Source organism: Cervus elaphus, chromosome 28, assembly GCF_910594005.1.
Source record: "Cervus elaphus chromosome 28, mCerEla1.1, whole genome shotgun sequence".
Classification (NCBI taxonomy): Eukaryota; Metazoa; Chordata; class Mammalia; order Artiodactyla; family Cervidae; genus Cervus; species Cervus elaphus.
Window position 1 is genome coordinate 25,979,654 of NC_057842.1, and position 27,666 is coordinate 26,007,319.

The 27,666-nt window shown below is 42.1% G+C and overlaps 1 protein-coding gene across 1 annotated transcript; it reads right to left on the minus strand.

The window, feature by feature from the left end:
• Nucleotides 1-297: 297 nt before the first annotated feature.
• Nucleotides 298-27,666, minus strand: PGM3 (phosphoglucomutase 3). Its single transcript, XM_043890345.1, has 13 exons — nt 27,547-27,666; nt 25,826-26,031; nt 24,108-24,292; nt 22,666-22,733; nt 16,897-17,030; nt 15,383-15,578; nt 13,849-14,006; nt 12,401-12,484; nt 5,528-5,626; nt 3,993-4,106; nt 2,810-2,932; nt 1,812-1,985; nt 298-754 (listed from the first exon to the last, which is right to left on the minus strand). Exons 2-13 carry the CDS (start codon nt 26,027-26,029, stop codon nt 665-667), a joined length of 1,629 nt encoding a protein of 542 aa, XP_043746280.1. The 5' UTR covers nt 26,030-26,031; nt 27,547-27,666; the 3' UTR covers nt 298-664.

A 27,666-nucleotide genomic window follows, 5' to 3' on the forward strand; every position in this document is an offset into this window, starting at 1 on the left:
AAAGAAAACTGAGGCCTGGCCCATGCATCCTTGTAAGTAAATGTAGCACAGGCATCTCCACCTCAGTATAGAGTAGAGGTCCACAGCCTCCATAGTCACCCCTCTGAGTTCCCGGTGATGTTAACTGAAGAGGTAAGTATATAAGAACTGCTTTGAAGTCTCTGCTATGAAAAAAAACTGGCTGTATTTGTATTAAGTCTTCTCCGCCCTGCTCAATTGTTATCACCGGTGGTGACTACCAGGACTGCAAAATGACATCGTGGGGAGGTAACATCGATGGAAAAGACATCACAGGAGTTGGTAATAAATAAGCTTTAATGTTCTAGCAGCCTTCATGAATTTTTCCTTGCATATATTATAAAGTTAATGACTGAATCATATACTTGAGCTCCAGTATTTTACATTAGTGTGATTAATATTACAGGTAAATTTAGTTTTATTTAAAAAAAAAATGAAACTTAACAAATGTAAGGCTTACCTATTTCTAAAGAATGATTCTGGTAGTGTTTAAGAAAAACAATCAGACCTGGAAACAATCCAGTAACTTACACTGTAAACATGATTATAAATGTGTCTGAACCTGTCACAACAGTGGCAGTAATATTATTCTGTAAAAACTTTAAAAAAAAAAAAATCTGGTTTCTAAAGAATATAAAAATTGTCCTCAGAAACCTCGTTGAGGTCTTTCTCCAATTCCTCCAGCCAGCTGAAATACTGCCAAGCTCACTTCATATGCAAGGCTGTCTGTGTTTTCCTGCAAGTTACATAAAAGGATATTAGATGAAAAAGACACAGCATCTACCAGGTTACTTGCAACTCCAGGGGAGGGAGCTTTCCAATTTTGTTTCACTAACAAATAATTCAAATGAGAACTTTTTTTCATCTTTCAGTAACAAATTACAAGACCCTTAGATAAGTGGAAAACAAATCACATTCTTCTAAATCAGGTAAGTTCCTAGCTAACTTTATTTTATAATCTTGATTTGATTATCATGTTAAAAGTCTGAATAAATTCAGTAAGAAAAGACATAACAATACGTCTCCGGTCAGTCAATAGTGTGAAGAGTTACTGACTCTTTAGGCAATAAGTTGTTAACGGCAAGAAGGCCACAATTGACCAAAAGAGGAAGTAACTGTTGAGGCCCCTGTTATCCTCTCCTCATCCACCAGGGATATTTATTCACTGCATTCTGTGATGGCTTGAATTTCTGCAAAAAAGCTATCAGCTACTATATAAATTGAAAACATCTCTTATTGAGGCTCTGGTCATCCCCCTGTAACTTTGCCTCAGCTGAAAAAACTTTTAAGTCTCTGACCCTATCAAGAAAAGAGAGACACAGAGCAAGGCCGTCATTTAAAGGAAAAATTTTGAAAACCAAATTGAAAGTCTAGACACAAGGACAAATTTCAGGCAGCACAGGTGCCAGTACCAGTGAGTTTAGAAATGAACTTCAAAGTAAGTCATTTTCATGAAGCAACAGAATGTTTTTAGATGAAGGAAAAAAGTATATTCCACTTCAGGATGCATAAACTTAATTTCTATGTGTCTAAGTATGTATTGGTAAACTAAGTAGTATTCTTAGAGCAGTTAAAAATATGACCCTTTTAGGAAATACAGAATACATTACAAGAAGAATATCTGGGGGAGTTTTATTCAACTATGTAACTACTACTGAAGAAAAAAGGCTCCATAAATCTCGGACATTAGAGATTTCAATACCATTCAAATAGGTTTCTCTCCTGCTACCACCCTCCTCCACCTCCTTTAGAGTCTCACTGCACATTCTTTCAGTAGAACTGTCTCAGCTCACCTGCGAGTCTGCTTCTGCGTAGACTCGGACTATGTCTTCTGTACCAGAGGGCCGGACAAAAGCGCGAGAAAGCCTGTACTTCTTCACCAGGTCATTGATGGCCTCCTGGAGTCCCGGAGGTTTAACTACTTGTCTTTCAGCATCTGTGGTGCTAATGACTTGCCTGTCTGCAACCTAAGCACAAGCATTTCATGTTTTTTTCTATATCACACTCCCTTTCAGAAGCTTAACCCATGCAACATAATTCCCACCAAAAGATTATGGCTATTTCATGTCAACAGGAACAGACCTACATTTCAGCTGACTGTACCACGAAGTACAGTACTGAGGTAGATTACCAGTCTTAACAGTCACTACTGAAATAATGGCCAGTACTGTATGGCTTAGTCATTGATCAAATAATCTTAGCTATTTTTTAAAAGGGGGATCATAAAAATCTCCTTAAAAAAAACTGAACAATCAGCAGTCACTTCTGTGAACTCTGGATTCAATATCTGTCTTTCAAAAATGTCTGTTGGTAAATGTGTAATCTGGTATATATCTATATAGAAAACAATCAGCAATTTATCTAAAATGCCTTTAAAAATTGTGTCCCTTTCAGCCCAGATTGTACTTCTCAGCATCTAGCCTCTGGAAGTACTGTGTGAACCAAGAATAATGCAGAGGAAGGAAACAGCTACACTTGAACCAACAAGCTATCCAGGACTTGCTTCAAAATAATACTGGGGCCGTGGATGACACTAGTTGAAGCCAGTGTAAAGGGCGTTCATTATTTTGTTCTCACATGTTTAAAGTTTAAAAAAATTAATAAAATCTTTTAAAGTGATACATATTTATAATAAAGTTGGAAACCAAATACTTCTAAATAACAGTAGAATGGTTAAGAGGGATTCTGTAGTTTTTAAAAATGAGAAAATTCAGTATTTTCTATACAATACATATATGTAGAATGAAATTATTTTAGTTAATTTTCAGAAAGGGAGTAATCTGGCTCACACCTTAACTTTGAGCTGTCTGTTTGGAAGATCTGTATAGAGCGCGTCCCACTGCTGCACAGTCAAGCCCTTCAGAGCCAAGATCGCCTCGATCACCAGCATGTCAGAAATAGCATCACCAATTGTCTGCAAGACGCAAGAACACAAGCATGGCGCTGATACGAATGTTTCCTGAGAAAACCGTGTCCTGGCTGCCGCCTCCCTCCACGCTGCATGACTGACCGGGGTGGGGACATGAACGACACTGAGGGAGACAGCTCTGGGAGGCAACAGTAAACAGGCTGAAGGGAATACTAAGACCAGCCTGCCTTTAATCTCCTTGCTCATATGTAAAGTGGGGCCAGACTGGATAACTCTTAAGGTGCCAGCATTAACACTCTGTGAATCAACATTTTATTTATTACTAGATCTCTTCTGAGATATTATGCCACGATGGTGGAAGGACTCATGCATGGTAAAGTGGAGCTTTTGGTGGCAAAACACACCTAAATTTGGATACCCTGCCATACTCTGCCACTATGTAACTCTTAAGTCTGTTTCTTCATTTATAAAACAGGAGTTATGATGACAACTCTCCTGTTATGCAAGGATTACATATTGAGGTATATGAACTGCCCAAGATGTGCAAGACTCTCAAATATAAGTTCTGTCGCTTTCCACTGACCTACACTTTGCTCTTCCATTGCCACAGTCTCCACTCCAGTCCCAATCATCTGACCCACAGATGTGCTTCATCAGAGACTATTTTTTCTTAATTCCCTTGACAAGGTTGGCTTCAAAACATATATATATATATACACACACACACATATATATATCTCCTCACAGATATACTTCATAGCTGAATCTTTTGACCTCAGCTGTAAACTAATCATTACTTGAAAATCTGAAGCACATAAATGTTCTGTCACTGCATTTCAGTATAAATCTACACAGCTGCAAGGAAGCTGCCACAACTTTTCCACTTTGATGTTTAATGCAGTACATGACCCTGTCTACCTTCTGACTGTGTAAGTAACCAAGAGTCCTGGAGGAGGGCATGGCAAGCCACTCTAGTATTCTTGCCTAGAGAATCCCCGTGGACAGAGGAGCCTGACAGGCTACAGTTCACGGGGTCGCAGAGAGTCCGAGACGACTGAGCGAGCACAACACAGCCGAGAGTCCAGCAGCCCCCCTCGGCTCTCACCTGGTTAAACAAGTCAATTACATTTTCAAGCATCTTTGCAGCTTTCCTTTTCTCATTCTCTGATTCTTTTGCTAGTTGTTTTATCTTTGTTTCAGCAGCTTTACTAAACAGTACCTGTAATAAAAGCATACAAAAAAAATCACCAAACACTAACCATGCCCCAGTCGTAGGTACAATCATCCCAACTAAACTAATTTTGAAACTCTCAGTGAATCTGGAGAAACCAAGGGGATAAAAATGGCAGCTGTAGAATATCTGAAATTAATGTAAGATCAAATCAGAACTCAGAAGGGTTACCAAAATGTAAAGATTACCAAGAAAATGATCACCCTGGCAAAGGTGAATGCACATGGTGAGTGTGTGATGTTGCTGTCAGCCAACTAAACCACTTCTGGGCAACCAGCTTCCTTAAGCCTGACCTGTGTCCATTCTACTTTGAAGAATATAATTCATTGCCATTAGTAGAGTTTTCTTGACTTAATTTTTAAGGACATAAGCTAAGCAAAAGTAGAAAAGAGGTTCGTCATACATATTACACTATGGCAAATAGTGGATATTTAGTGTAATATACATCATGCTCCTCAGGATTCCTGCCGTTTTGAATTGCTTGCCCACACATGATTTTAGTGCCTTCAGAGGCCCAATACTGAAAAGGAGCAGCACAGTACATTTGGTCACTTGATGAAATACAAAGTTTGCTGGTAAACTAAGATGCACTGGTCACTTGTTTTGTGGAATCGTGGCCACTCCCATTCATTTACACTCTTCACTAGGAGATCTGAGCAGATGCAACAAACCTTATGGTCTGTGAAAACTATTTACTAGTTCAAAACCATTTACCAACCCTGCATAAGATCACTGAAGTTATATTTCAATTCCATTTTCTAGGAATTTACTATTTTTCTTCTCATAATCATGGCCTATTCAAGCCAATTTTGAATTAATGAGAATTATCTGACCTAGATAACATTTTCTGTTAACCATCTCAAATCCATTTAGGCAATGAGGCTAGATATTAAAAAACATTTAATAAAGAAAAATTCTGAACCTTATGAATATACTACAGACCTATTAATATATGTTAAAATGGTGAGTATTAGGATATGCAAATTGTATCTCAAACTTTCATTCTCCCTCTGCTAAGAGTCATAAAAAATTTTATATGCCTATTGCAAATTACTTTAAACTCATTTCTAGTTGCTTATAAGTTAGTCCTCAACCTTCTCACACTTTTGAAGAAAAATTTTAAATGATGTATAAATTGCCTAGTTGCAGGGGAATTAAGACCTATATATTTTTAAGAAACTATATATATTATAGGAACAAATTAGTATTATCTCTTCACATTCAAAGGAAGATCATTACAATCTAAAAGAGAGCCATGGTGTCACAGAACATAAGAAAATATCAGCTAAATCATTTCTATTACCATCCCAATCACTTCATAGTGGAATATTACCTAACTAGGTACAGAATTCCATCTTTAAAAAAAAAAAGTGTGCGTTAAAGGCAGGTCATTATTTATGAGAACTTACTGTGCCATGCCCATTTGCTTCAAAATAAACACCAATGTCAAACTCTTGAGCTTTGTGGTGCAAATGTTTAACACCGGTTTTAGTGCAGTAGACAGGTACCTGAAACACATTTACAAAACAACAGCAGTTAATCAGCAAATATTCACTGTGTGCTTACCAACCTCGATGGTGTGGTCACTCACCTTGAGCCAGACATCCTGGAGTGTGAAGTCAAGTGGGCCTTAGGAAATACAGAGCTAGTGGAGGTTATGGAATTCCAGCTGAGCTATTTTAAAATCTTAAAAGATGATGCTGTTAAGGTGCTGCACTCAATATTCCAGCAAATTTGGAAAATTCTGTGTTGATCACAATAAACTGCAGAAAATTCTTAAAAAGATGGTAATATCAGACCACATTACCTGCCTCCTGAGAAACCTGTATGCAGGTCAAGAAACAACAGTGAACCAGATATGGAACAACAGACTGGTTCAAAATTAGGAAAGGAGTACATCAAGGCTGTATATGGTCATCCTACTTATATAACTTATATGTAGAGTATGTCAGCGAAATGCTGGGCTGGAAGAATCACAAGCTGGAATCAAGATTGCCGGGAGAAGTATCAAAAACCTCTGATATGCAGATGATACCATTCTAATGGCAGAAAACAAAGACAAACTAAAGAGCCTCCTGATGAGGGTGAAAGAGGAAAGTGAAAAAGCTGGCTTAAAACTCAACGTTCAAAAAAAGAACATGGGAGAGAACAAGATGGCGGAGGAGTAGGTGGACGTGGAGTACATCTCTCCACAGATCCATCAGGAGTACACCTTCAGACACAGAGTGCATGCAGAACCCCAGCTGAGAGCAGACAGAAGTACCTGACCAGGGGAAAAGAATACACAGAACCATGCAAAACTCAGTAGGACGAAGGAACTAGGGGAAAAACAGGAGTGTTAGTAACACTGGACCTGCCCTCAGCAGGTGGGGGAACTGAAGCAGGGGTCTGATCCCCACAGTGTGGCAACTGTCTGAGTCAGACGAGAAACATTTAAGGCTGAGAGTGGAAGAGCTGATCTGTGGCAGCCTAAATGGAATGAGAATCAGACAATCCTTGCCAAAGCCATACACACCCTGGACAGGGACCCAGGTACCCTGGAAGATGCAATGGCCGACAGCTGGAGTTTAGGGATTGTGGCGCAATCTCAGGGCGAGGGCTGCTCTTGACTGCGGAGATGGGTGGTGGGGATGTGAAGAGATCGTGGTGGGAAATGCCTGTGGAGGAAAGCCAGGCAGCCATGGAAGCAAGGAGATACTGCTGAATCACACGTAGAGGGGTGGAGCCAGCAGCTTAGCCTCTCCCCCCACACGCCAGCATATAACAGCTGAATAACAGGCTGGCCCGTCAAATGCCTGACGCACTGAACTACAGAGTAGGACCCCAGGCAAGAGAGCCCTCTAAGTGCCTGAACAGGCGGAGCTATGGAGAAAAACTGGCCAATGAGTCGTCCTGATCGCCAGCAACAAGAGGCTGGAAAAAAGACTCTGAGAGGGCCATAACTCCTGCAGCGGAAGCAGTCCATGTCCCTGCACACTCTGCATCGCCAGGGTCCCCGCCAGCCAAGCAGTTGCACCACCGTCATGCTCAACTCACACTAGGACAGAGCTGCCACAGGCAAAAAAAATCTTGTGTCTATGTGTGCAGGGTCGCTTCAGTTGTGTCCAACTCTTTGTGACCCTGTAGACTGTGGTATGCCAGGATTCTCTGTCAGGGAGTGGGGTTCTCCAGGCAATATTGGAGTGTACTGGCCAATACTGGTTGCCATACCTTTCTAGGGCACTAAATTTCCTGCTGGGCTAGCTGCCAACTCCCCTGAATACCTGGTGCTGCCAGAACCCCTGTGACCCAAGCAGCTGCACCACTTCCACACATGGCCCTCATGGGGCAAACCCAAGTCCTCCAGGGCAGTTTCAGGAGCAAACCCCAAAGGAAGACACACATGCAGAGGTGGAAATAAAACCACAATTGAAACCCAGGGGCAGTGTGGCTAAGGAAGAAGACCCAGAACCTTCCCACCACATGTACAAGCTGCTGATTAAATCCACATGATCAACGAGGCAGACTCTGTGTCTATGGAATATATAAAAGGACACTGGGAGCTCCCACATGAGAAAAAGCACTAGTTCTAATGGCTGTAGACACCGGAGGCAAGAACACAGAGGAGCAGGACCAGATTAGAATCTGAGCTGCCCCCACAGCAGGTCCAAAGATCAGCACGGTGTTGGAGGGCATCCTAGGGAGGTGGGGTGGGCTGTGACTCCCAGTGAGGGAAAGGACTCTGACAGCAGTGACTCAAGAAAAACATTTATTATTCTTATGCTTTGACTTGTTCTGTAGATTCTTTTGGATTTTGTTTTTCCTTTTCTACCCCCCCAACTCTATTGTTCCTTTTATTGGCATGATGAAATCTAATTAAGCTTTTGAGCTCTTTTTTTTCCTGTCACGTATTTTATTGTTGTTATAAACCTCTGCCTATACCCTGAGGAAACCAAAATTGAAAAAGACACATGTATCCCATTGTTCACTGCAGCAGTGTTTATAATAGTTAGAACATGGAAGCAACCTAGATGTCCATCAACGGATGAATGGATAAAGAAGTTGTGGTACATATACACAATGGAATATTATTCAGCCATAAAAAGGAACACCTTTGAGTCGCTTCTAATGAGGTGGATGAACCTAGAACCTATTATACAGAGTGAAGTAAGTCAGAAAGAAAAAGACATTGTATTCTAATGCATATATATGGACTCCAGAAAAATGATACTGAAGAATTTACTTATAGGGCAGCAGTAGAGAAACAAACATAGAGAATAGACTTGTGGACATGGGGAGAGGGGAGGAGAGGGTGGGATGTATGGAGAGAGTAAACTTGCATTACCATGTGTAAAATAGACAGCCAACGGGAATTTGCTGTGTGGCTCAGGAAACTCAAACACGGCTCTGTATCAACCTAGAGGGGTGGGATGGGGAGGGAGATGGGAGGGAGTTTCAAGAGGGAGGGGATATATGTATACCTATGGCTGATTCATGCCAAGGTTTGACAGAAAACAAAATTCTGTAAAGCAATTATCCTTCAATAAAAAAATTGGAAAAAAAAAAAAAAAAGATCATGGCATGCAGTTCCATAACTTCATGACAAACAGATGGGGAAAAAATGGTAACACTGACAGATTTTCTTTTCTTGGACTCCAAAATAACTGTGGACGGTGACTGCAGCCATGAAATTAAAAGATGTTCTCTCCTTGGAAGAAAAGCTATGAAAAACCTAGACAGCATATTCAAAAGCAGAGACATCACTTTGCTGAGAAAAAGTCTGTGTAGGCAAAGCTATGGTTCTTCCAGTAGTTACATACGGATGTGAGAGTTGGACCATAAAGAAGGGTGAACACCAAAGAACTGATGCTTTTGAACTGTGGTGCTAGAGAAGACTCCTGAGAGTCCCCTGGACAGCAAGGAGATCAAACCAATCAATCTTAAAGGAAATCAACTCTGAATATTCATTGGAAGGACTGATGCTGAAACTGAAGGTCCAATACTTTGGCCACCTGATGAGAGACAGGAAAAGACCCTGATCCTGGGAAAGATTGAGGGCAGGAGGAGAAGGGGGCGACAGGATGAAATAGTTGGATGGCATCACCATATCAATGGACATGAGTTTAAGCAAACTCTGGGTTTGCTTAAAGGTGAAGGACAGGGAAGCCTGGTGGGCTACAGTCCATGGGGCCGCCAAGAGTCGGACACGACTGAGCAACTGAACCACCACCACCTACCATCTAGGGAACAAAGCTCCTGGAACTTAGTCTAGTGAGACTAAGCAATTAGAATACAAAGCCTAGGTGTCCCTGTGGGGAGTGACTGCACAGCGGAAGTCCACAGCCCCGGGTAAAGCAGCATGAGAGAGCTGAGGGGCCCCTGATAAAGAAAGAGCCCAGCTGGGGGCATGAGTGACATGATCTGATCATCCCAGAAGGCGGTTTAGCTACAGTGTGGAGAGTGGCTTAAAACCAGGGTCTTCCAGCTTTTCCTATAAAGAGACAACTAGTATTTCAGGCTTTGTAGGCCACGTGGTCTCCATCACAACTGCTTGATTCTGTCTCTAGTGAGAAAGCAGTCACAAGACCATATGAAAACGAGAGCACGGCTGTATTTCCATGAAACTGGACACGGCTGGCCGGTTCAGTGTGGCCCAGAGGCCACTGTTTGCTAAGCTCTGGCTTAGGTTAGGTGGTTTCTGGGGCTAATCCTAGTAAGAAATCAGTGACTGGAGTACTAACAGTGGGCAGCAAGTCTCAGATGGATCTACAAGAGAATGGTTAAGGAAAGACAGCAGCAAAACCGCAGAAGAAAGCAAGCTCAGACAAGCCTGGCATTTGACTGGGTTTAGGAGACCTTGGGCAATGGCTAGGGCTGAAAATATTTAATCTACAAGACAATGTGTTGAGAAGGAAGAGTTACCAACTTTCAGTTTCCTCAACAGGGCATCTTACTATAAGCCATTTTTGAGACAGAAATTAAGAAAATACCAAAATAAACCAAACAGCAAGAATCTCTGTGAAAGGCAGGCAACTAGGCTCCAGATGGAGTCCTTTGCGTGGGTTTACTGTAACCATATATTTAAGGCATATATTTACTATAACCATGTATTTAAGTCAGGGCACCAGCTAGTCACCTCCAGGCATCTTTTATGTGGCCTAACCACTATTTCTTTTAAATGCTGAATCAGCTGCCAAGACTTCAAAGGTAGGAAATTCACACCAAAGTTCCGATTTTCAGCTTCTCCTGAAGACTCTGACCAAAGGTGACAGCGGCTGGCCTGACCACACCCTCCAAGTCTGTGCCCACCTGCTGGACTCATTCACTTCTCCCATCCAGATCCGAAAGGAACCTGGCTCTGCCATTCCTGCTTTAAAAACAATGGGATGGCCACAAAAACTAGTGAAATGCAGGAATCTGACAAGGGATAAAACTGATGTTGGAAAATATCACACTAGCCAGGGAGAGAAAGACCCAATTTGGGTCCTTCAGCCTCTGATTCTTAAAGCAAGTGGGATGCTGGGGATGCTGGGGAAATGGTTAGAAACAAAATCTCCTACCAACCCACAAAACATCTCCACAGAAGAGTAGGACAAGTTTTGTTACTGAATAACAAATAAGCCAGACTGTGATGCACATCACAGGCAATCCGCTAAGACAGCGGCCCCCAACCTTTATGGTACCAGGGACCAGTTTTGTGGAAGACAATTTTCCACAGACCTGGGGGTGGGAAATGGTTTCAGGATGATTCAAGTGCATTACATTTATTGTGTACTTTCTATTACTGTCATCACAGCAGCTCCATCTCAGATCACAGCACTAGATCCTGAAGGTTGGGGACCCCTGCAGAGAGACTGCAAAGACAGAAAGCAATCCCACCGTTTTACACACCTCAAGGTAACTCGGGACCAAGATTTCTCCTCAACCAAGTGAGAATCGGGCTCTTTTGAGCCTGAACAGGTCTTGTCCTTGGCCATGTGTCCAAGGACCCAATTTTACAAAGAATCTTTCACCAAATCAGTTTAGCTGGAATCCCCTACCCTCCATATCAGCCCGAAGTCCCTACCCTGTACCATCTGACCACCCAGGCCTGGTGGTCAGACCACCCCACTTGCTTTAAGAATCAACAGAAGTCCTGTTAGGTTGGTTAAGCCAGAACCCTCCCTGAGATTCCTCTTGGCAATTATCCATTCACCAACCCGCTCCCTGCCCCCATATCCTATTGCTTGGCTATAAAATCCCCACTTTCCCTTGTTGTATCAGGAGTTGAGCCCAGCCTCTCCCCCTACAAAGCCCCACGGCAGGCTATCTACTGAACAGGTCTACTTGTCAGGAAGACTTTGCAGTACCTTTTGTCATGCATGTGTGCGCGTATTAGTCACTCAGTTGTGTCCGACTCTGGATCCCATGGACTGTAGCCCACCAGGTTTCTCTGTCCATGGAATTTTCTGGGCAAGAATACCAAAGTGGGTTGCCATTTCTTTCTCCAGGGGATCTTCCCATCCCAGGAATCGAACCTGGGTTTCCTGCATTGCAGGCAGATTCTTTACCATCTGGGCCACGAGGGTCTGTCCTAAAGCTGTGGCCACTGGACTTGCCTAATTGTCCTTCTCCAAAGGAATGATACAATTTCTCACATCTCTCTGTCAAGCAGATGGGTGCCCGGCTCTAAAGGGTAAGGTGGTGAAACTCTCAGGAGGCTGAGTGTTGGGATGCTACCTTCCTTGATGTTTATGTTTCAAAGAGGTACTCTAGGCCCTTATAGAAAAACCTTAACTGTAAAACTGGCCTATTTCGCTTTTCAAAAGATGGACATTACAAAAGGACAGAGAAGACATAAGTTTTCTAAAAGAAACACTCTAGGAAAAGGGAGGAAGGAAAGTCTCTTTCCCTTTCTGCATTAGGGACAATTTAATTTTTTCCTATTTTTGATTTCTAGTTAGCTTTAACTGCAGTTTCTCTGGTGGTTCAGACAGTAAAGAATCTGCCTGAAATGCAGGAGACCTGGGTTCAATCCCTGGGTCAGGAAGATCCCCTGCAGAAGGGAATGGCAACTCACTCCAGTATTCTTGCCTGAAGAATCCTATGGACAGAGGAGCCTGGCAGGCTACTGCCCATGGAGTTGCAGAGTCAGACACGACTGAGTGACTAACACTTTCACTTTCTAACCTTACGTAGACAACAGCTCTGCTCTATGCACTTCAATCTATTCCTTTTTATGAGGGTGTCATTTTCCTCACAGAATTACCTTACAATAAAAGGTAATGATGAAGAAGCTACCAAAAAATGGAAAGTGTTACTACCTTCATAACTTCTTCCAGATACCGTGTTGAACTTCCATTGGCATATGCAGTTTGTACAACACCGAGACTCAAACCATCTCCAATCTAGACAAAAACAAGGACAATTACCTTGCCATCAAAGGCAAAGACCCTACAAGAGCAAACCTACAAACAGATTTCTAAAGTATGACAAAATTATCAGCCAGTCTGGCCATCACTTAGTTTTACACAATAAACAACTCAACAGAAAATTTACACGTATGCCAGGAAAAAACCTAAGTACTTTTTGAGTATTATTTAAAGCAATTCTACAAGGAATTCTTTTTAATCACCTGATTTCCTTTATATTACTCCACAGATTACATTAGGATTCATTCTTAGTGTTGTATATTCTGCAGGTTTGGACAAATGTATAAGAACATGTTTCCATGTTTATAATATGTTGAGTCTTTTCAGCCCTAAAAAAATCCTGTGCTCCATCTATTTATCCTTCAGCATTCATTTCTCCCCAACCCCTTGAAACCACTGATCTTTTAACTGTCACCACAGTTTTTGTGGGTTTTTCTTTTGCGGAATATCCTGTAGTTGGACCCACAGTGATATACACAGCCCTTTCAGTTTGACTTATTTCACTTAGAAATATGCATTCACATTTCCTCCATGTCTTTTCATAGTTTAATAGCTTTTTTTTTAAACTGTTGAATAATACTCCTTTGTCTGGAGGAACCAAAGTTTATTCACCTATGAAGGACATCTCAGTTGCTAAAGAATCGTTTTTAGAGAAACATGTCATTTCTTGATCTCTTAGTTTTTAATAAAATATTAGTTTTTAATTAGTTTTTAATAAAAAAACACACTGAATTCTTAAAGTATACCTTTTCCATATTATGATAATTATTGTTACATTTTATACTTAGAGCTAATCTGAGATTTCCAAAAGAGCATAACATAATAAACCTCATGTCACTAAGTTTATCATAATCATAGTAAATAAATCCCTCAGAGAAGACTTTCTATATAAACTCAAGGCTCTGGGGAATGATGTTCATGGAACCCTCATTAAAATGTCAGTTACTGACTTCCTGGGTGGTCCAGAGGTTAAGACTTCACGATTACACTGCAGAGGGTGTGGGTTCAATCCCTGGTTGGGAAACTAAGATACCACATGCCCCACATTTTGGCCAAAAGAAAAGAAAAAAGGCAGCTATGAAGAAACCAGAACTTTGTAAAGCTCCAAATCATGAGGCTCTCTGCCAGTACAAAAATCAAAAGACTACTCCCTCTGGGTTCCAAAACCAGAGCCCTAACGTTGAAATGACTGGAATGACCATTTCTTTTTGTATTTTCTGGTCACAGATGTGAGGAACTTCCCACAAATCACGCCTCTGAGACGTTCAAGCAACTGCCTGATACAGAACAATTTCCTCAGTGAGTCTAGGTTGAAAGGGTGGTCAGCCCCAGCACTGTACCTCCAACAGGAGCTCTTTGAGGAAGCTGCTAATGAGGGTGGCTATCTTGTCTCCGTCTATGAGATGAAACTGACCATCTGCATCATGGTAGTAGTAAACGATCCTGTCTGCATCTCCATCAAAGGAGCAGCATCTTTCATTGGCCTTCATTTCAATTCCTAGCACCGAGAATAAATCAAAACACATTTCCGTCTAAGAAAGGGGGATAAAATTTAATGTAAAAAGTTTTAGGTTTTTCTCTCACACTAGTTACAGAGGGAAATTTTTTTTCCGTTAAGTATTGATTATAAGTGACCCTCTGTGTTATTCAGAAGCATGTCCACTATGACTTTTCAAGAGGTGTTTAAAATTATCCTTCCAGGACTTCAGCAATATTAAACATGTGCTAGGTAAAGAGTGAGCTTGTCCTTAAGATTATAAAAATCAAATTTCAGCTGAACAAAGTTTCTCCCAATTTGTGTACTGAAGACCAGTTAAAAGGAACAACTGTCTTTGTACCTGCAGATAAAGAACCATTACTATCCTTATGTGACCAAGCGGAGGGTATAATCAAATATAAGTAACTGGAGTATTTTGTCAATGAAGAAAATCCTGATCATTCCTCTTGTCCGAAGCTCTACATAAACATATATTATTTTTGAACATGAATGGAGATAACTGTTTCCAAATCAAGGGAAGAGAATTCATTTACATGGAAATAAAATATTTAAAAAAAAAAAACACCCTTCCAAATAAAACCAGTATCTTAACCTTTAAATAGTAAACAGGTTTACTGGTATTTTTACACGGTAAATTCTTTCACAGCTAAGTGAAAAAAGAGCATTCAAAATCTATCTAAGCTGAAACCCTATATGATACTAAAATAAAACTCCCTTCTACAAGCCAGTGGTTTGGCAACACAGATTCCCACATAGTGCTTTGAAAGCTATAGGTATTAAATTGAATTCAATTTCCCTTGTACTACGCCCATCCTTATATAAAAAATAATCAGCAGCAGATACGGTATATACTTTAATCCTGAAAAAAGTGATTTTCATTTGTTTACATCATCAGTAAAAAGAAACACTGGTATTTAAGAGCAAAAATTTACAACCTGTGAGATTAACGTCTTGTGCAATTTGCATAGTTTACTGACAACTGAGCAACCATCACATCAAATTTTAGACATGACTGTTCCTTTACCACAACAGATGGACAAATCTACCCGAGACCTACAGAATCAGACCCAGGAAATCTATGTGCTCACCGGCTTTCCAGGTGATTCTTATGTCTGCTAAAGCTTAAGAATCACTGCTCTAAAATCCCACATCCTGATTTTGCTTTCTCCACCAGATCTCCTGCCCCTGTGAAGAGTCACAGGACCCTCAGGGCCGAGAGCAGCCGTGCTCTGCGTGTCACTGCATGGCAACGGCAAGCGGACGAGGCCCAGATGTCTAACGGCAGCGGGGCCAGACAGCTACATGACTCTCTCCTCGTCACCTCTGTTTGAGAGGCTGGTTTCAGGCAGAGCGCTAAAAACACATTTTTCGCATACCCTGTGGAGGTTTCTGATGACTTTTCACAAAGTCAGCCCCACATAAATGATTAAGTTTCCCTTTGGTCCCATCGTTGAACAGCTGAACTGACAGCCCCTGGGAGAAGTAGTGTTTCATTTCTGCCAGCTTCAGGGCGCCTATGCCGTTTGCACAGTCAACCTTAAGTGTCCTATGGTCATCTCCACTGCAGAAGGCCTGAAATGGAAGAAAAATTTCAAGATACCACAGTGAAGCATAAAGCACAGGTATGTATATGTAAACATCTTCCATTATTTCAGTTAACTTGTCTATTTTAACCCAGGAAACAAAAGGGTAGACATATCCATATGAAAACTGTAAAACACCAAAGTAAGATTTTAAAACACCATTTTTTGGTCACAGATATTGGAAAAGTTTTACAGACCAAATAAATGACGGAAATGAAGCTTTATTATAATTTAGCAAGGTCCCTTATTAGTCTGTATTCCATAGCAGTCACTCAAATGTGGGCATGAGTATACAGATGAATGAGTAGCAGTAATATCCGTCCTTCTCTTCACAGTGGTTTTTTTCCTGGCAGTCTCCTCTCCTACCCACCCTCACCCCAAAATGTAAGTTCTATGAGAGCAAGGACTTGGTTTTGGTCAACAATTCCTGACAATAACATATGCTCAATATTGGCTGATCAAATGAATCATACCCCTCAAATCTCTTTGTTCAGGTTTAGGAAGCTAGTACACCTTGAAGAAAGATTTTCTTAACAGCAGATGCTTCCAGTATGACGCCAACAGCACCTACAGTAACTCTAAGAACAAACTCATCTGCATGAACACTTATGAAAACTGCAAGTTCACCACGCTTCTCCCGCAGTGAGCTCAAAATGAGACAGGCTGGCACTTGAGACCCTTTGCTACAGCGCCTGCACCTGGAGAGTCTCCTCCAGCCACAAAATACAGAGAGAAGAGGGACTGAAAATAACCGCATGGATGCAGTCGGGGCAAATTATGGACAAGACACCAAAAACCATCCAAAAACACCCAACTGCTACTTCTGAAGAGCTGGGAGGAAAAGCAGGGTACTGTGCATGTCCCCTGCACATGACACCAGCTGAGGAGTGGACAAACCACCTAAGCCCTCCTCTAGCCAGAACCCTGGACACGCCTCTTCCTTCCAATGTAAGGAATCACCTCGGCCTCCCCTCAGCAAGCAAGCGAATCTGTGGTTTTTGCTCCCTTCTGCTGCAGCAGGGGCCCCAGTAAAGCTCTGCCTGAATTTGTCTGGCCTCTTACCAATTTCTACTGATTAAGGAGGCCAAGAACCCTAGTCGGTAACAAAAACATACTATGTGCCTTGCCAAGTAAATGCCAACACAGAGTTAGCTGGGTACAAGGGCCAGACCTTGCAGTGCCCTGGAAAGAAAAAGCAGACAGGCCAAATTTTTGGAAAGAAGAGTGACAAATATTTAAATGAACTGTTCAACTGATGCTCTTTTAAGCAACTGCTCAAACTCTAACCACATTCGAGAGGTTCCAACCTGTTTGGTGAGTTCCATAAAGGCCAAGGACAGTTTCTGGTAGTAACCTTCGACGGTTGCCTTTCCATACTGGCCTTTGCTGTTTCGACAGAAGACCATGTAGTGCAGCTGTGGCGTTGTCAGCAAGCCATAATCTGTCAGAGAAATACAAAAAGCCATTTAACACAGTTCTTAACAAAGTTTAAGACTCATACTGTGTCAATTTCAGGGTCATAAATCCTCTTTAAAAAAAGACATCTCAGAAAATACAAGAAACGCTAAGTTTTAAACCACCCAGAAATATGCATAAACATCCACTGAAGTCATTAAATCTACAGGTCATGCTGTGATACTGTGATTTATACCAAGAATCATTCATTTGATCTGTCTCCATTTCTGGCAGAGCCTCCACAGAAAGGCATCTTTTGTTATGCTAATGAGGTGACTTTCAGAAGGCTCTTAGAAACCTTAGGGGTGGCAGCTGGTTGCCAGGGAACCAGCCACAGGATTAGAGAACTGAAACTTAATAGTCCTCCCCTCCCCCCTCCAACCTCCTCCCAAACTCCAGGGAGGGGAGAAAGGAGGGACAAGAGACTGAGTTCAAACACCAAAGATCTAAGCAGCCATGCCTATATAAGGAGGCCTCCATAGAAACCCTAAAGGATGGGGAGCCAGTGGAGACTGCAGCGCCCAGGGAGGATGGATGCTCCACGCCCCTCCCCACACAAATCTCTACCACCTGGCTGTTCCCGGGTCACGCTCCTTATAATAAACTGGTACTCTAGGAAGTAAAATGTTTCCCTGAGTTCTATGAGCCTATCTAAACACATTAACCGACCCAATGAGAGGGTGGGCAGGAAGCCCAGGTGACGGCATCTGAAGGTGGGGAGGGGCAAGGTTTGAGGCCCTGAGCCCTGCACCCGTGGGATGTGGCCGCCGGGTGGATGGTGTCAGAATGAACTGTTCGGTGGTGGAAGAAGAGGCACACACTGGACACACACTCAGTTCTAAACGAAATATGAACTACTAATGACAGCAAAACCAGTCATTTGGTATAGATCGGTGGCCATGTACAAAAGTAATAACTGAGTTCTATTTTCATAACGTTATAAACTACGTAATTCAGATGAACCCTCCTTTTAAAAACAACCAAAAATGAAAGATAAAAGACTTTTATTTCTTTTCAAAAAGAACTGCAGTACTATTAGGCCAAAGTTAAGTAAGAGAGAATTCCAGGATGCAAGATAAGAGAAGCCAGTTTTGCTCTGAGGGCATTCCTCTAAACTAGGAGTTGAGCAATGGCTCTCTGCGTAGAAGGTCCATGCTGATCTAAGACGTGCAACCTGGCAGAACAGCCTTCAAGAGCCCGAAGCCCCAAAGGACTATTCTTCAAACCAGAATTCGCATTACACACCCCAAGGTTCACTGCAGCACTATTTACAATATTTACAACAGCCAAGACATGAAGCAAACTAGATGTCCACTGACAGAGGAATGCTGAAAGAAGATGTAGTACATACTACGATGGGTTATTACTCAGCCATAAGAAGACTGAATAATGCCATTTACAGTAACATGGATGAACCTAGAGATAATCATAGTGAGAGAAGTAAGCCGAAGACAAGTATCATGTGATTATCACTCATATGTGGAATCTAATTTTCAAAAAATGATACAAATGAACTTACTGACAGAACAGAAACAGACTCTCAGGCTTCTAAAACAATCTTATTGTACCGAAGGGGAAACATGGAGGGGAGGGATAAATTAAAGAGGTTGGATTAACATATACACACTACTATATACAAAATAGATAATCAACAAGGACCTACTGTATAGCACAGGGAACTCTATTCAATATTCTTTTTTTTTGTTTTCAATATTCTATAATAATCTACATGGGAAAAGAATCTGAAAAAAGAACGGATATGTGTATAACTGAATCACTTTCTGTACATCTGAAACTAAATGTTGTAAATCAATTATACTCCTATATAAAATGGATGTGAGAGTTGGACTATAAAGAAAGCTGAGTGCTGAAGAATTGATGGCTTTTGAACTGTGGTGTTAGAGAAGACTCTTGAAGAGTCCCTTGGACTGCAAGGAGATCTGACCAGTCCATCCTAAAGGATATCAGTCCTGAATATTCACTGGAAGGACTGATGCTGAAGCTGAAATTCCAGTACTTTGGCTACCTGATGCGAAGAACCAACTCATCTGAAAAGACCCTGACGGGAAAGATTGAGGGCAGGAGGAGAAGGGGACAACAGAGGGTGAGATGGTTGGATGGCATCACCGACTTTATGGACATGAGTTTGAGTAAGCTCCAGGAGTTACTGCTCAACAGGGAAGCCTGGCATGTTGCAGTCCATGGGGTCATAAAGAGTTGGACACGACTGAACAACTAAACTGAAATAAAATAAAAATTAAATTTTTTAAAAGAAGGACTATTCTTCAGTGCAGAGCTTCCCAGGTGGCTCAGTGGTAAAGAATCTGTCCGCCAATGCATGAGAGGAGGGTTCGATCCCTGGGTCGGGAAGATCCCCTGGAGGAGGAAATGGCAGCCCACTCCAGTATTCTTGCCTGGAAAATCCAAAGGACAAAGGAGCCTGGCTGCCTACAGTCCATGGGGTTGCAAAAGAGTCGGACACAACTTGGCAACTAAACAACAACAATTCTTCAGGGCAAGACTGAGTCAGAAGTGAGTAAGCCCCCAGGGCCTCCTCCCCAGAAAACTGACTTGGCACCCAACAGAGCAGAGTGGAAAGTCCATTCCTGAAGAGCTGTCACCACAAGTACAGGCCTCCTGGGATTCCCAGCCCAGAGGCACATAACCACAGGGATCCAGAAGAATGCTGTCGTCAAAGAACCTTATCACCCACCAGTCGGGTAGTACCTCAAGCAGAAGCAAACACAAAACCCCATCAGGGCAATATACCGTCATCGTAAACCTCAAAAATGTCCCACAGATAATTTTCCCAGAAAACAAACAGCTTACAGTCAAAAATAGCTAAACACATATGAGTAAGAAGCAAGAGAAACAGCAAAAGTGGACCAGGATCCAATAAATATACTGTGACAAAATTTGTCAATGGTCTTCAAAGTCAAGCACAAGAGTCTGGACGGAAGGCAAACAGTCACTTTAGGTTCTTAAGCACTGCAGCTGTGTAACAGAAATGGTATTTTGTGAAGGCAAGGTTGGCCCTGGTTTAAGGATTAGATGGGAGGAGGTGGAAGAGCTTAAAAAAAAAAAAAAGGTGGGTAAAAGCTCAGACCAGCTCAGTGGCAGTGTATAAGGAGAGACAAACAACAGTCCAAAGACACACACTGAAGGCTGAAACAAGTGGATTTTGTGAGCAGTATCAAAATTACAAAATAAACATTTACTAAATGACAGTGACTCAGTAAAAACATCAGCATCCATTCTACGGATCAACCCAGAAACCTAGCAGCCAACACCTCTAACCTCACCATGAATCACAAAAATCCTTTAAATTCATTACTAATTTCACCTTTTCCCATTTTTCTCACTAGCACTCAAGTCTTGCATGAATCTACTACATAGTCTCCTAGCTGGTTTCTCTTCCTTTCTGATGACCAACTCCCTCCTCTCTCTAAACCACAACCAGAGGGACTGACTTAAAGGGAAAATGTGATCCTATTCACTGGCATAAACTCCTTCAGTGGACTCCCACTACACTGCAAGTAAAACCCCAATCCTCCCCACAACCTGTAAGGCTCAGAATGACCCGGCCCTGCTCACCTCCCTAACCCTATCTTCTAGTAGCTTCTCCCAGTCTCCCTGAGCTGCAGCCATATCAACTGCCTTTGATTTCCTGAAATACATTAAGTGGAAGACAGCAATGAGCAAAAGGTGTTTGTTTTTAAATCACTCTCAAATTTCTCTAGGTTAAAACACTAGAAAGAGTGATGGCTCTAGAGTTAGAATGAAAGAGCTGGACAGGTCAACCATTCTGCAGATGGCAGAAAGATCACGATCTGGGGCAGGGCGAACCTGGGGAGGGGGCAGGCACCTACGAGGAAACATGACTCAGACCAGTGCTTTCAAAACCACCTGCTGGACATCCCTGGTGGTCCAGTGGCTGGGCGCCCACCTGCCAGAGCAGGGGCTGCGGGTTTGGTCCCCGGTCAGGGAGGATTCCACACACCATGGGGCAACTGAGCCCGAGAGCTGAGACTGCTGAAGCCCGAGCGCCTTGAGCCTACACTTGGCAACAAGAGAAGGCGCCGCAGTGAGACGGCTGCACACCGCAACTAGAGAGCAGCCCCCACTCGCTGCAACTAGAGAAAGCCCGCATGCAGCAACGAAGACCCAGTGCAGCCGAAAACAAGAATTTTTTTTTTTTAATTATTGAAAAAACGAAAACAAAAACCCTGCCAAGAGGTCAGGGAATCTACTTAGTGAGACCCAGTCAGCATTTCTCCATTTTTTTTAATGAAACAGATGAACGCATGTCATGGAGGAAGGTAAGAACTATTCTCTGAAAACTCTGTTTCAGTTATTCACACAAGCACATTAGACACACGTCATGATACAAAATGGGTTTCTTACCACAGGCTGAGCTATGCCATGAAACGGACTCCTGGGGGGTTCTACAGAGCAGGTAGTCAAAACTGTCTGATGAATTGATGAGTGAATGAATAAAAGAATATTTGCAGCTGGAGCTATGGCAGCAAGGATGCTCATTCAGAAATGAGGCAGAATGAAAGCAAGAAGTGAGGAAAGCCTGTATTAGGAGAGACAGAAGAGGATCCGGAGAACAGAACAACATGGTACAGTGGTCGAGGAAGCAGGGGAAAAAGAGGGAGAGATCAGTGTGGACAGCTGCCCAGAGATCAGCTGGAATAAAAAATATAAAATCTAAGTTCTGAGAGTTATTCTTAGATCACAGGTCCCTTTGAGTATCTGACAAAAGCTACACCTTCTCTCTGTAGACAAGCACTTGTGCAGGTAACACGGTGCACAGGTCCAGCAGCTTAACCAAACACTCCTGGGGAGGCCCAGGCCCCAGGTGAATTCCTGCTTTCTGGCAGATGAGTGTTGGGGCAGACATTTCCCTGGAGGGGCAAGGACAGGGATTCACCACCAGTAGGCTTACTGTGATCAGAAGAGCAAATAGAGAAGCAAATCAGGCGAGTCTGAAACAGGCCAGGTTAACTGGGAATTAAGGAACACATAGGAGGTTGAGAGGATCAAAAGAAGATACTTTTGAATAAGAGAAACCTGACATTAGGAAAATTCAGCTCCAAGCACAGTGGAGTCACTGCATTCACAAGATGCACAACCAATATGAGAAGAGGATCCCAGCCTGTTTCGTTGCATTTAATTCTTCACTTGGTAAAATAGGAAAGATCACCTATCAAAACTTAAAAATCATGATTACAAGTCGGTCAAAGGTATTTTTCATCATTATTTGTCACACTGACTACACACGTGATCAGGTATTAGAGAATACCTGCCTGATAGTAAGAACAACTCCCCAGAATGAGTTTTTCAAGTAACTTCAAGGGTTTTTGTATCAGTATGTTCAGCCTTACTAAAGGAAATTGTTTAAGATCAGCACTGCCTACAGATAATCTCCTACAGGTAAAATATAACATGCACGACCAGAAAAAAAAATTTTTTTTTAATTTTTAACTTAAAATGCTAGTAGCTTATATCTACAAGTTCACTTTAATTTTATTTTCAAACTTTTCTAAATTAAATTATGTATTCACTTTGAGATTTTTTTTTTTAAGATTAATTTACAAATCAGAACAAGTACATACCATGGAACTGACCACCTAAAACTGTCACGCCGTCTATTACAGACTGTGAAAGTTTCTCACTGCTGGGCCTAGGAAGGAAAAGGAAGAAAATATTACATCTAATCCAAGACCAACTGAGCTCCAAGTTCTGAAAGCAAATGCAGAAATTCTGGGTTACAAATTTCAGAATAATAAGTCCACTGTATTCAAACTAAATGAAACCTGAATAGCCCAAAAACTCTGAAAAGAAATACGGGTAAAGTGTAAGCATTTTCCAGTAGCCTTTCTCAATATGTTTCTCGGAAAGAGTTTTGCCTTTTAAATGAATTTAGGAAATAGAAATAAACTTTAACACTAATATAACTGTAACACTAATTACTCCTACACTCAAACACTTTTTCAAGTTTGACGGTAACACATTTACTGCTTGAAAACAGTAATGGTAAATACACACAGAGTGTGTGTAAGCCACGGCTAGGTGTTAAACCACCAAGGATAGAGAATCTAGTTTTCATGTTAACAAGTCAGAATAAATTATTTTCCTATCTGAAAATAAAGATCAATATACATACCTGCTTTATAGAACAAGATTTTCTATACCATTTAAACTAGTTAACAGGTGAGAGGAAAACACATGTGGATGGATTTACCGTGAGATGATATCTGCTTCAAAACATAAACCACTTGGCTATTCATTACCTACAAACCCACAATCAGTGGTAACACATTAAGGGTAAAACACTTAATGGGTAAGGGTAAAATGGTAAGGCATTTGGAGACTGAGTGGAAATTTACTTTAGAACACATCTCTGGCTAGAACCAGATCTTATGCTAAAGAGAATGCTTCTGTTCCAAAGTACACTTTTAACCTAACATTTTACAGTAACACTTCTCTGTGAAAGAAGGCAAGAGTTGCTAAATGTGACAAACATGTAGAAATAATATAGATGGTTAACGCTTTCCAACGAACTCTAGCACAGGAAAATGATGTGTGAGCCAACAATAAGGTTACAGTCTCTAAACACAGTTAAGTAATAATCACATGTTCTTACTCTACAGGGGAAAGGCTCAAACCTACAGAAAAAAAGGGAGAAATAAAGGGAGACATTTGGTAAGTGCCTGTCTTGTGCCAGGAAACAGGTGTATTGTCTGTTATCTTATGTAATCATCAGGAAGTCCTCCAAGATGTAAGCTCACCATCAACACTACAGGTGAGCAAAGGTACGCTCCAAAGGTTAAGTGACTTGCTCAACTCATACAGAAAGCTTGAGAGTTGGGGCTCGGACAGCAAGCCCAAGCTGTAGCAGTGACTTAACTCCTACATCCTACTGAAAAGACCAGGAGGAACCTTTCAGGGTGGTTCCATTCCACTTGACTCTTTCCATTTGTCTTGGGTGCTAAAACTGATACAACCATTTATGTGGCATTCAAAAATCAACTTTCACCGTGGCTCTGACAGGCACCTGGTATCTCTACCGATCACCACGAAGGCATCTTGGTGCAGATCCACGGCTGCCTTCTCGCTGATATCCACCAACACTCTCGGCAAATGTTGTTCCTCAGCGTTTGCCAAGCAGGTAGCATGCTCCTCCCAGGATGCTGCCAACATTTCACCCAAAGGATCCACCAATTTTACACCATTGTCTTCCTAAAAAAAATAGTAATAAGTCATCTGTGCACAGTCATGAGGGTGAAGTGAGGAAGTAAACCCAAGCTGTTTCCCTCCAAACAAAAGACAGTGACGGCTGGGCAGTTTCACCGGTGACCACGACTGAAGGCCAGGTGCTGGGCCAGGTACTGTACGTACATCACCTCAGTAAATCCTCACGACACATGTCATCAATCTAACTAATCCTCCTGTGGTTACTCCACTCTGAGAAAACTGAGATTCAGAGCAAGTCATCTGCTTATGTTCATACAGCCAGGAAGTGTCAGCGCTGATGTAAAAACATCAAGTCTATCCGACTCTTACACCCAACGGCTGCTGTGCCACGATAGCTTTTTAAAAGGCTGTCGTCTGTGCCTTCCACCATCAATTAACTGATGAGGCACAACGGCAGCAGACCCAGGGCCCCTGGCGATCCTTCTCCTTGTGGCTGCACTCAAAAGCACACACTGGAAGACAAGAGCTCAAAATTATTTTAAGAAGTGCTTCTTTTTTTTTTTGTTTTTTAAATATTTATTCATTTATTTGGCTGCACCAGGTCTTAGTTGCAGCATGTGGGATCTAGTTCCCTGACCAGAGATCGAACCTGGGCCCCCTGCATTGGGAGCTCAGAGTCTTAACCACAGGGTCAGCAGGGAAGTCCCAAGAAGTGCTTCTGGAATTAACAATAAATTTGGGGTTCTGCCTACAAATCATTAAGCAAGTGTGGTGATTTAGACATTTAAACACTTAACATAGTTATAACAATCCACATTTAGAAGCTGAATAAGCAACATCCTCTTGTTTCTTTTTTTGGGGGGGGGGCAGGTGTGAGAGGAAGAGGTTACAATCCTTCACTAACCCACAGAACTTTAACTTGCTGCTGATTTAGCTACAAAGGCAAAAGCCTAGCAACAGAACAGAACAGAAGCAAATTATTTAAAGTTATAGGCCAGTACACAATAAGATAATTAAGTTGTGTCAGAGGAATACTTTAAAAAACTTGATTGTCATAAACCCTAGACTCATCAGGCCTGATCAATATCCTGTCCAATGTTCACTTCTGGATCCCTGAAGTCACATGTCCAGCTGTTCACTCTCAGAACAGGAGACTATTTCCTAGCTAAAGAAAAGCTGTCTGAAAATTTTCAAAGTGTGCTACGTCTTTTCAAAAATTTGTTCTCTCCCCTCCCCAGCTTGCCTCCAATCTCTTCAATCTCTGCCACATTAACAGAGTCAACACTGTTTATTACTGATGCTGTCTCAATACAACTAAGTTAGAAGGACATTGTGTTATTTCTCAATATGGACAGACTCCAAAAAATGACTGTCTCATTTCACTCTCTCTACAACTGTTAAAGAGTTGTGAGCGAAATGACCACTTGTTAAGAAAAGTGCTTGTTCAAAACCAAAGGCATATAACAAGGAAAAAGCAAAGTACTAGAATTAGAATTTGAGTTGGGGTCAGAGTGCTCAGAAACTAAGGTTTGGTCTTGGAAATAAAAGCTTGTCTTACTGGAGCACTAAATGCATTACCTCAGGATTATGTGACGCTGTTACCATGACTCCTATGGTAGATTTTGTCTGCTTTGACCTCAGGACAGCTAATAATCCCATTCGAAACATGACATGATCAAGATGTTCTGCTTTCGTTCGAAATCCAGCAGTCCCATATTGAAGAGTGAGCCCGTCAGGCTTGGCATGTAACGCTGACTGCTTTGTAACAGCATCTAAATCCATGTCTGCAAAATAAAGGAATATTTTTCAGGTATAATAAGAAATCTACCAAGGACCATTTGCTTCAAAACCTGTCATCCCAAACTAATACATCTGCCTCATTCTGACCCTCCCAAAGAAGCCCACATTTGAGACAGAAGAACAGTAGAATACATCTCGTGGGTTAACATTACCTGTTTTGTCCACTTCAGGACAGAAACCAGGTTGTCCCCAACAATTCCTGGACACAAGGCAAACTTAAAACAGTCCACTCCCAACTAACATGAAGATTCCACAGCACAACAAAAGATGCTGAATAATCAAAGCACTCTTGAGAACAAAGCTGGAGGCACCACATTCCCTGATTTCAAACCACACTACTAAGCTACAGTAATCCAAACAGTATGGCCTTGGTATAAAAACAGATCAATGGACCAGAACAAGAGCACCTAGGAATAAATCCACACATATGACCACTTACGATTCACAAAATTCTACATGATCAGGGATCATCCAATTTTATAAATGGGAAAACGTAATTCTGGGTCTAGCGTATACAACTAAATTTTACATGGAGAGCTGCTGATGGACTGAGGCCTAAAGTCACACTCTCAAGTGGACCTGAGCTGCATATGCAAAATATCTGGTAAATCCGTGAAGTTCTGCTGTTCCTCCCAGGCTACAGAGACTGATTCCCAAAGGAAAAGCAAAGGGGAAAAGCCTCCTCTCCAAGACTGTCCAGACCTCCACATACACCATGGGGTGGATTTTTGTATTTTCATAAGAGAGGATCCTGATGCCCTCCTAAATTAAGCTCTGAAACAAGCAACATCTTCCTTTTATCTTTAATTTTGAAGTCAAAAGTCAGCCTGTAGCCCACTAGACTTCCTTGTTCTCTTTATTGTCCTTGATTGCTTCAATGAACTTTTTATTTTGTTCAGCTGAAAAAAACTGGCATTTAGGAAGCTAATTTAGTTTGACCCAGAGTGATCAAATCTATTTTTCAAGCATGAAGACATTTCATTAAAAACTGGCCAGTTGGCAATATACCATAATTATTCATAAGGGCGTAAACCTGTTTCGTCCAAAAGTCTTTAAAAAAAAAAAAAGTCAAGATAAAATGCTTCCATCATTTCAAGCGTTTTATGTCCTAAAACTACTTCTGATGAGTATGCAAAGGTGTTTATTGAAAGTACTGTCAAGTCCAAACTGGGACCACTCAAAAAAGGTAAGAACGATCCCCTTCCCTCTATTCAACCTTCAGCACCTAGTTAGTTCCCCTCTCTCCGCGCCCCCGAATCTGCCCACGTTTCCTGGCACCCAGCCTTGAGGCCCGCACTGAGGTGATGGACGAGACCCCTTCCCCCAGCTCAACTCTCGGGCCCGAGCCTCCAGCCCGCTCCCCAGCCCGGGGACGAGTAGGCGTGTCCCTCGCGGCCCGCAGCTCAGTCAGCCAGCCAGCCCACTAGCCTCTCGGGCGGCCGAACCCCCGCCCACCGCAAAGTCCGGTTCTCGCAGCCAAGCCTCGGGGCCCCGCTCACCTCCGCAGACACACTCCCCTCACCCCCACCACGCTGACCACCTTCCTCGCGGCGGCGCCGGGAACTGACTGCGGCGCTGAGACTCCGCAGACGTGGCTCTGCGTGGCTTCCGGCTCGTTG

Excerpts from the sequence above, each read along its gene's own strand:
- PGM3 (XM_043890345.1), bottom strand. The coding sequence starts at position 26,029 with ATGGATTTAGATGCTGTTACAAAGCAGTCAGCGTTACATGCCAAGCCT. Across the intron at positions 15,579-16,896 it reads TTATGGAACTCACCAAACAG|GCCTTCTGCAGTGGAGATGA; the intron begins GTTGGAACCTCT and ends CTTCCATTTCAG. Across the intron at positions 2,933-3,992 it reads TAATTGACTTGTTTAACCAG|ACAATTGGTGATGCTATTTC; the intron begins GTGAGAGCCGAG and ends TGCGTCTTGCAG.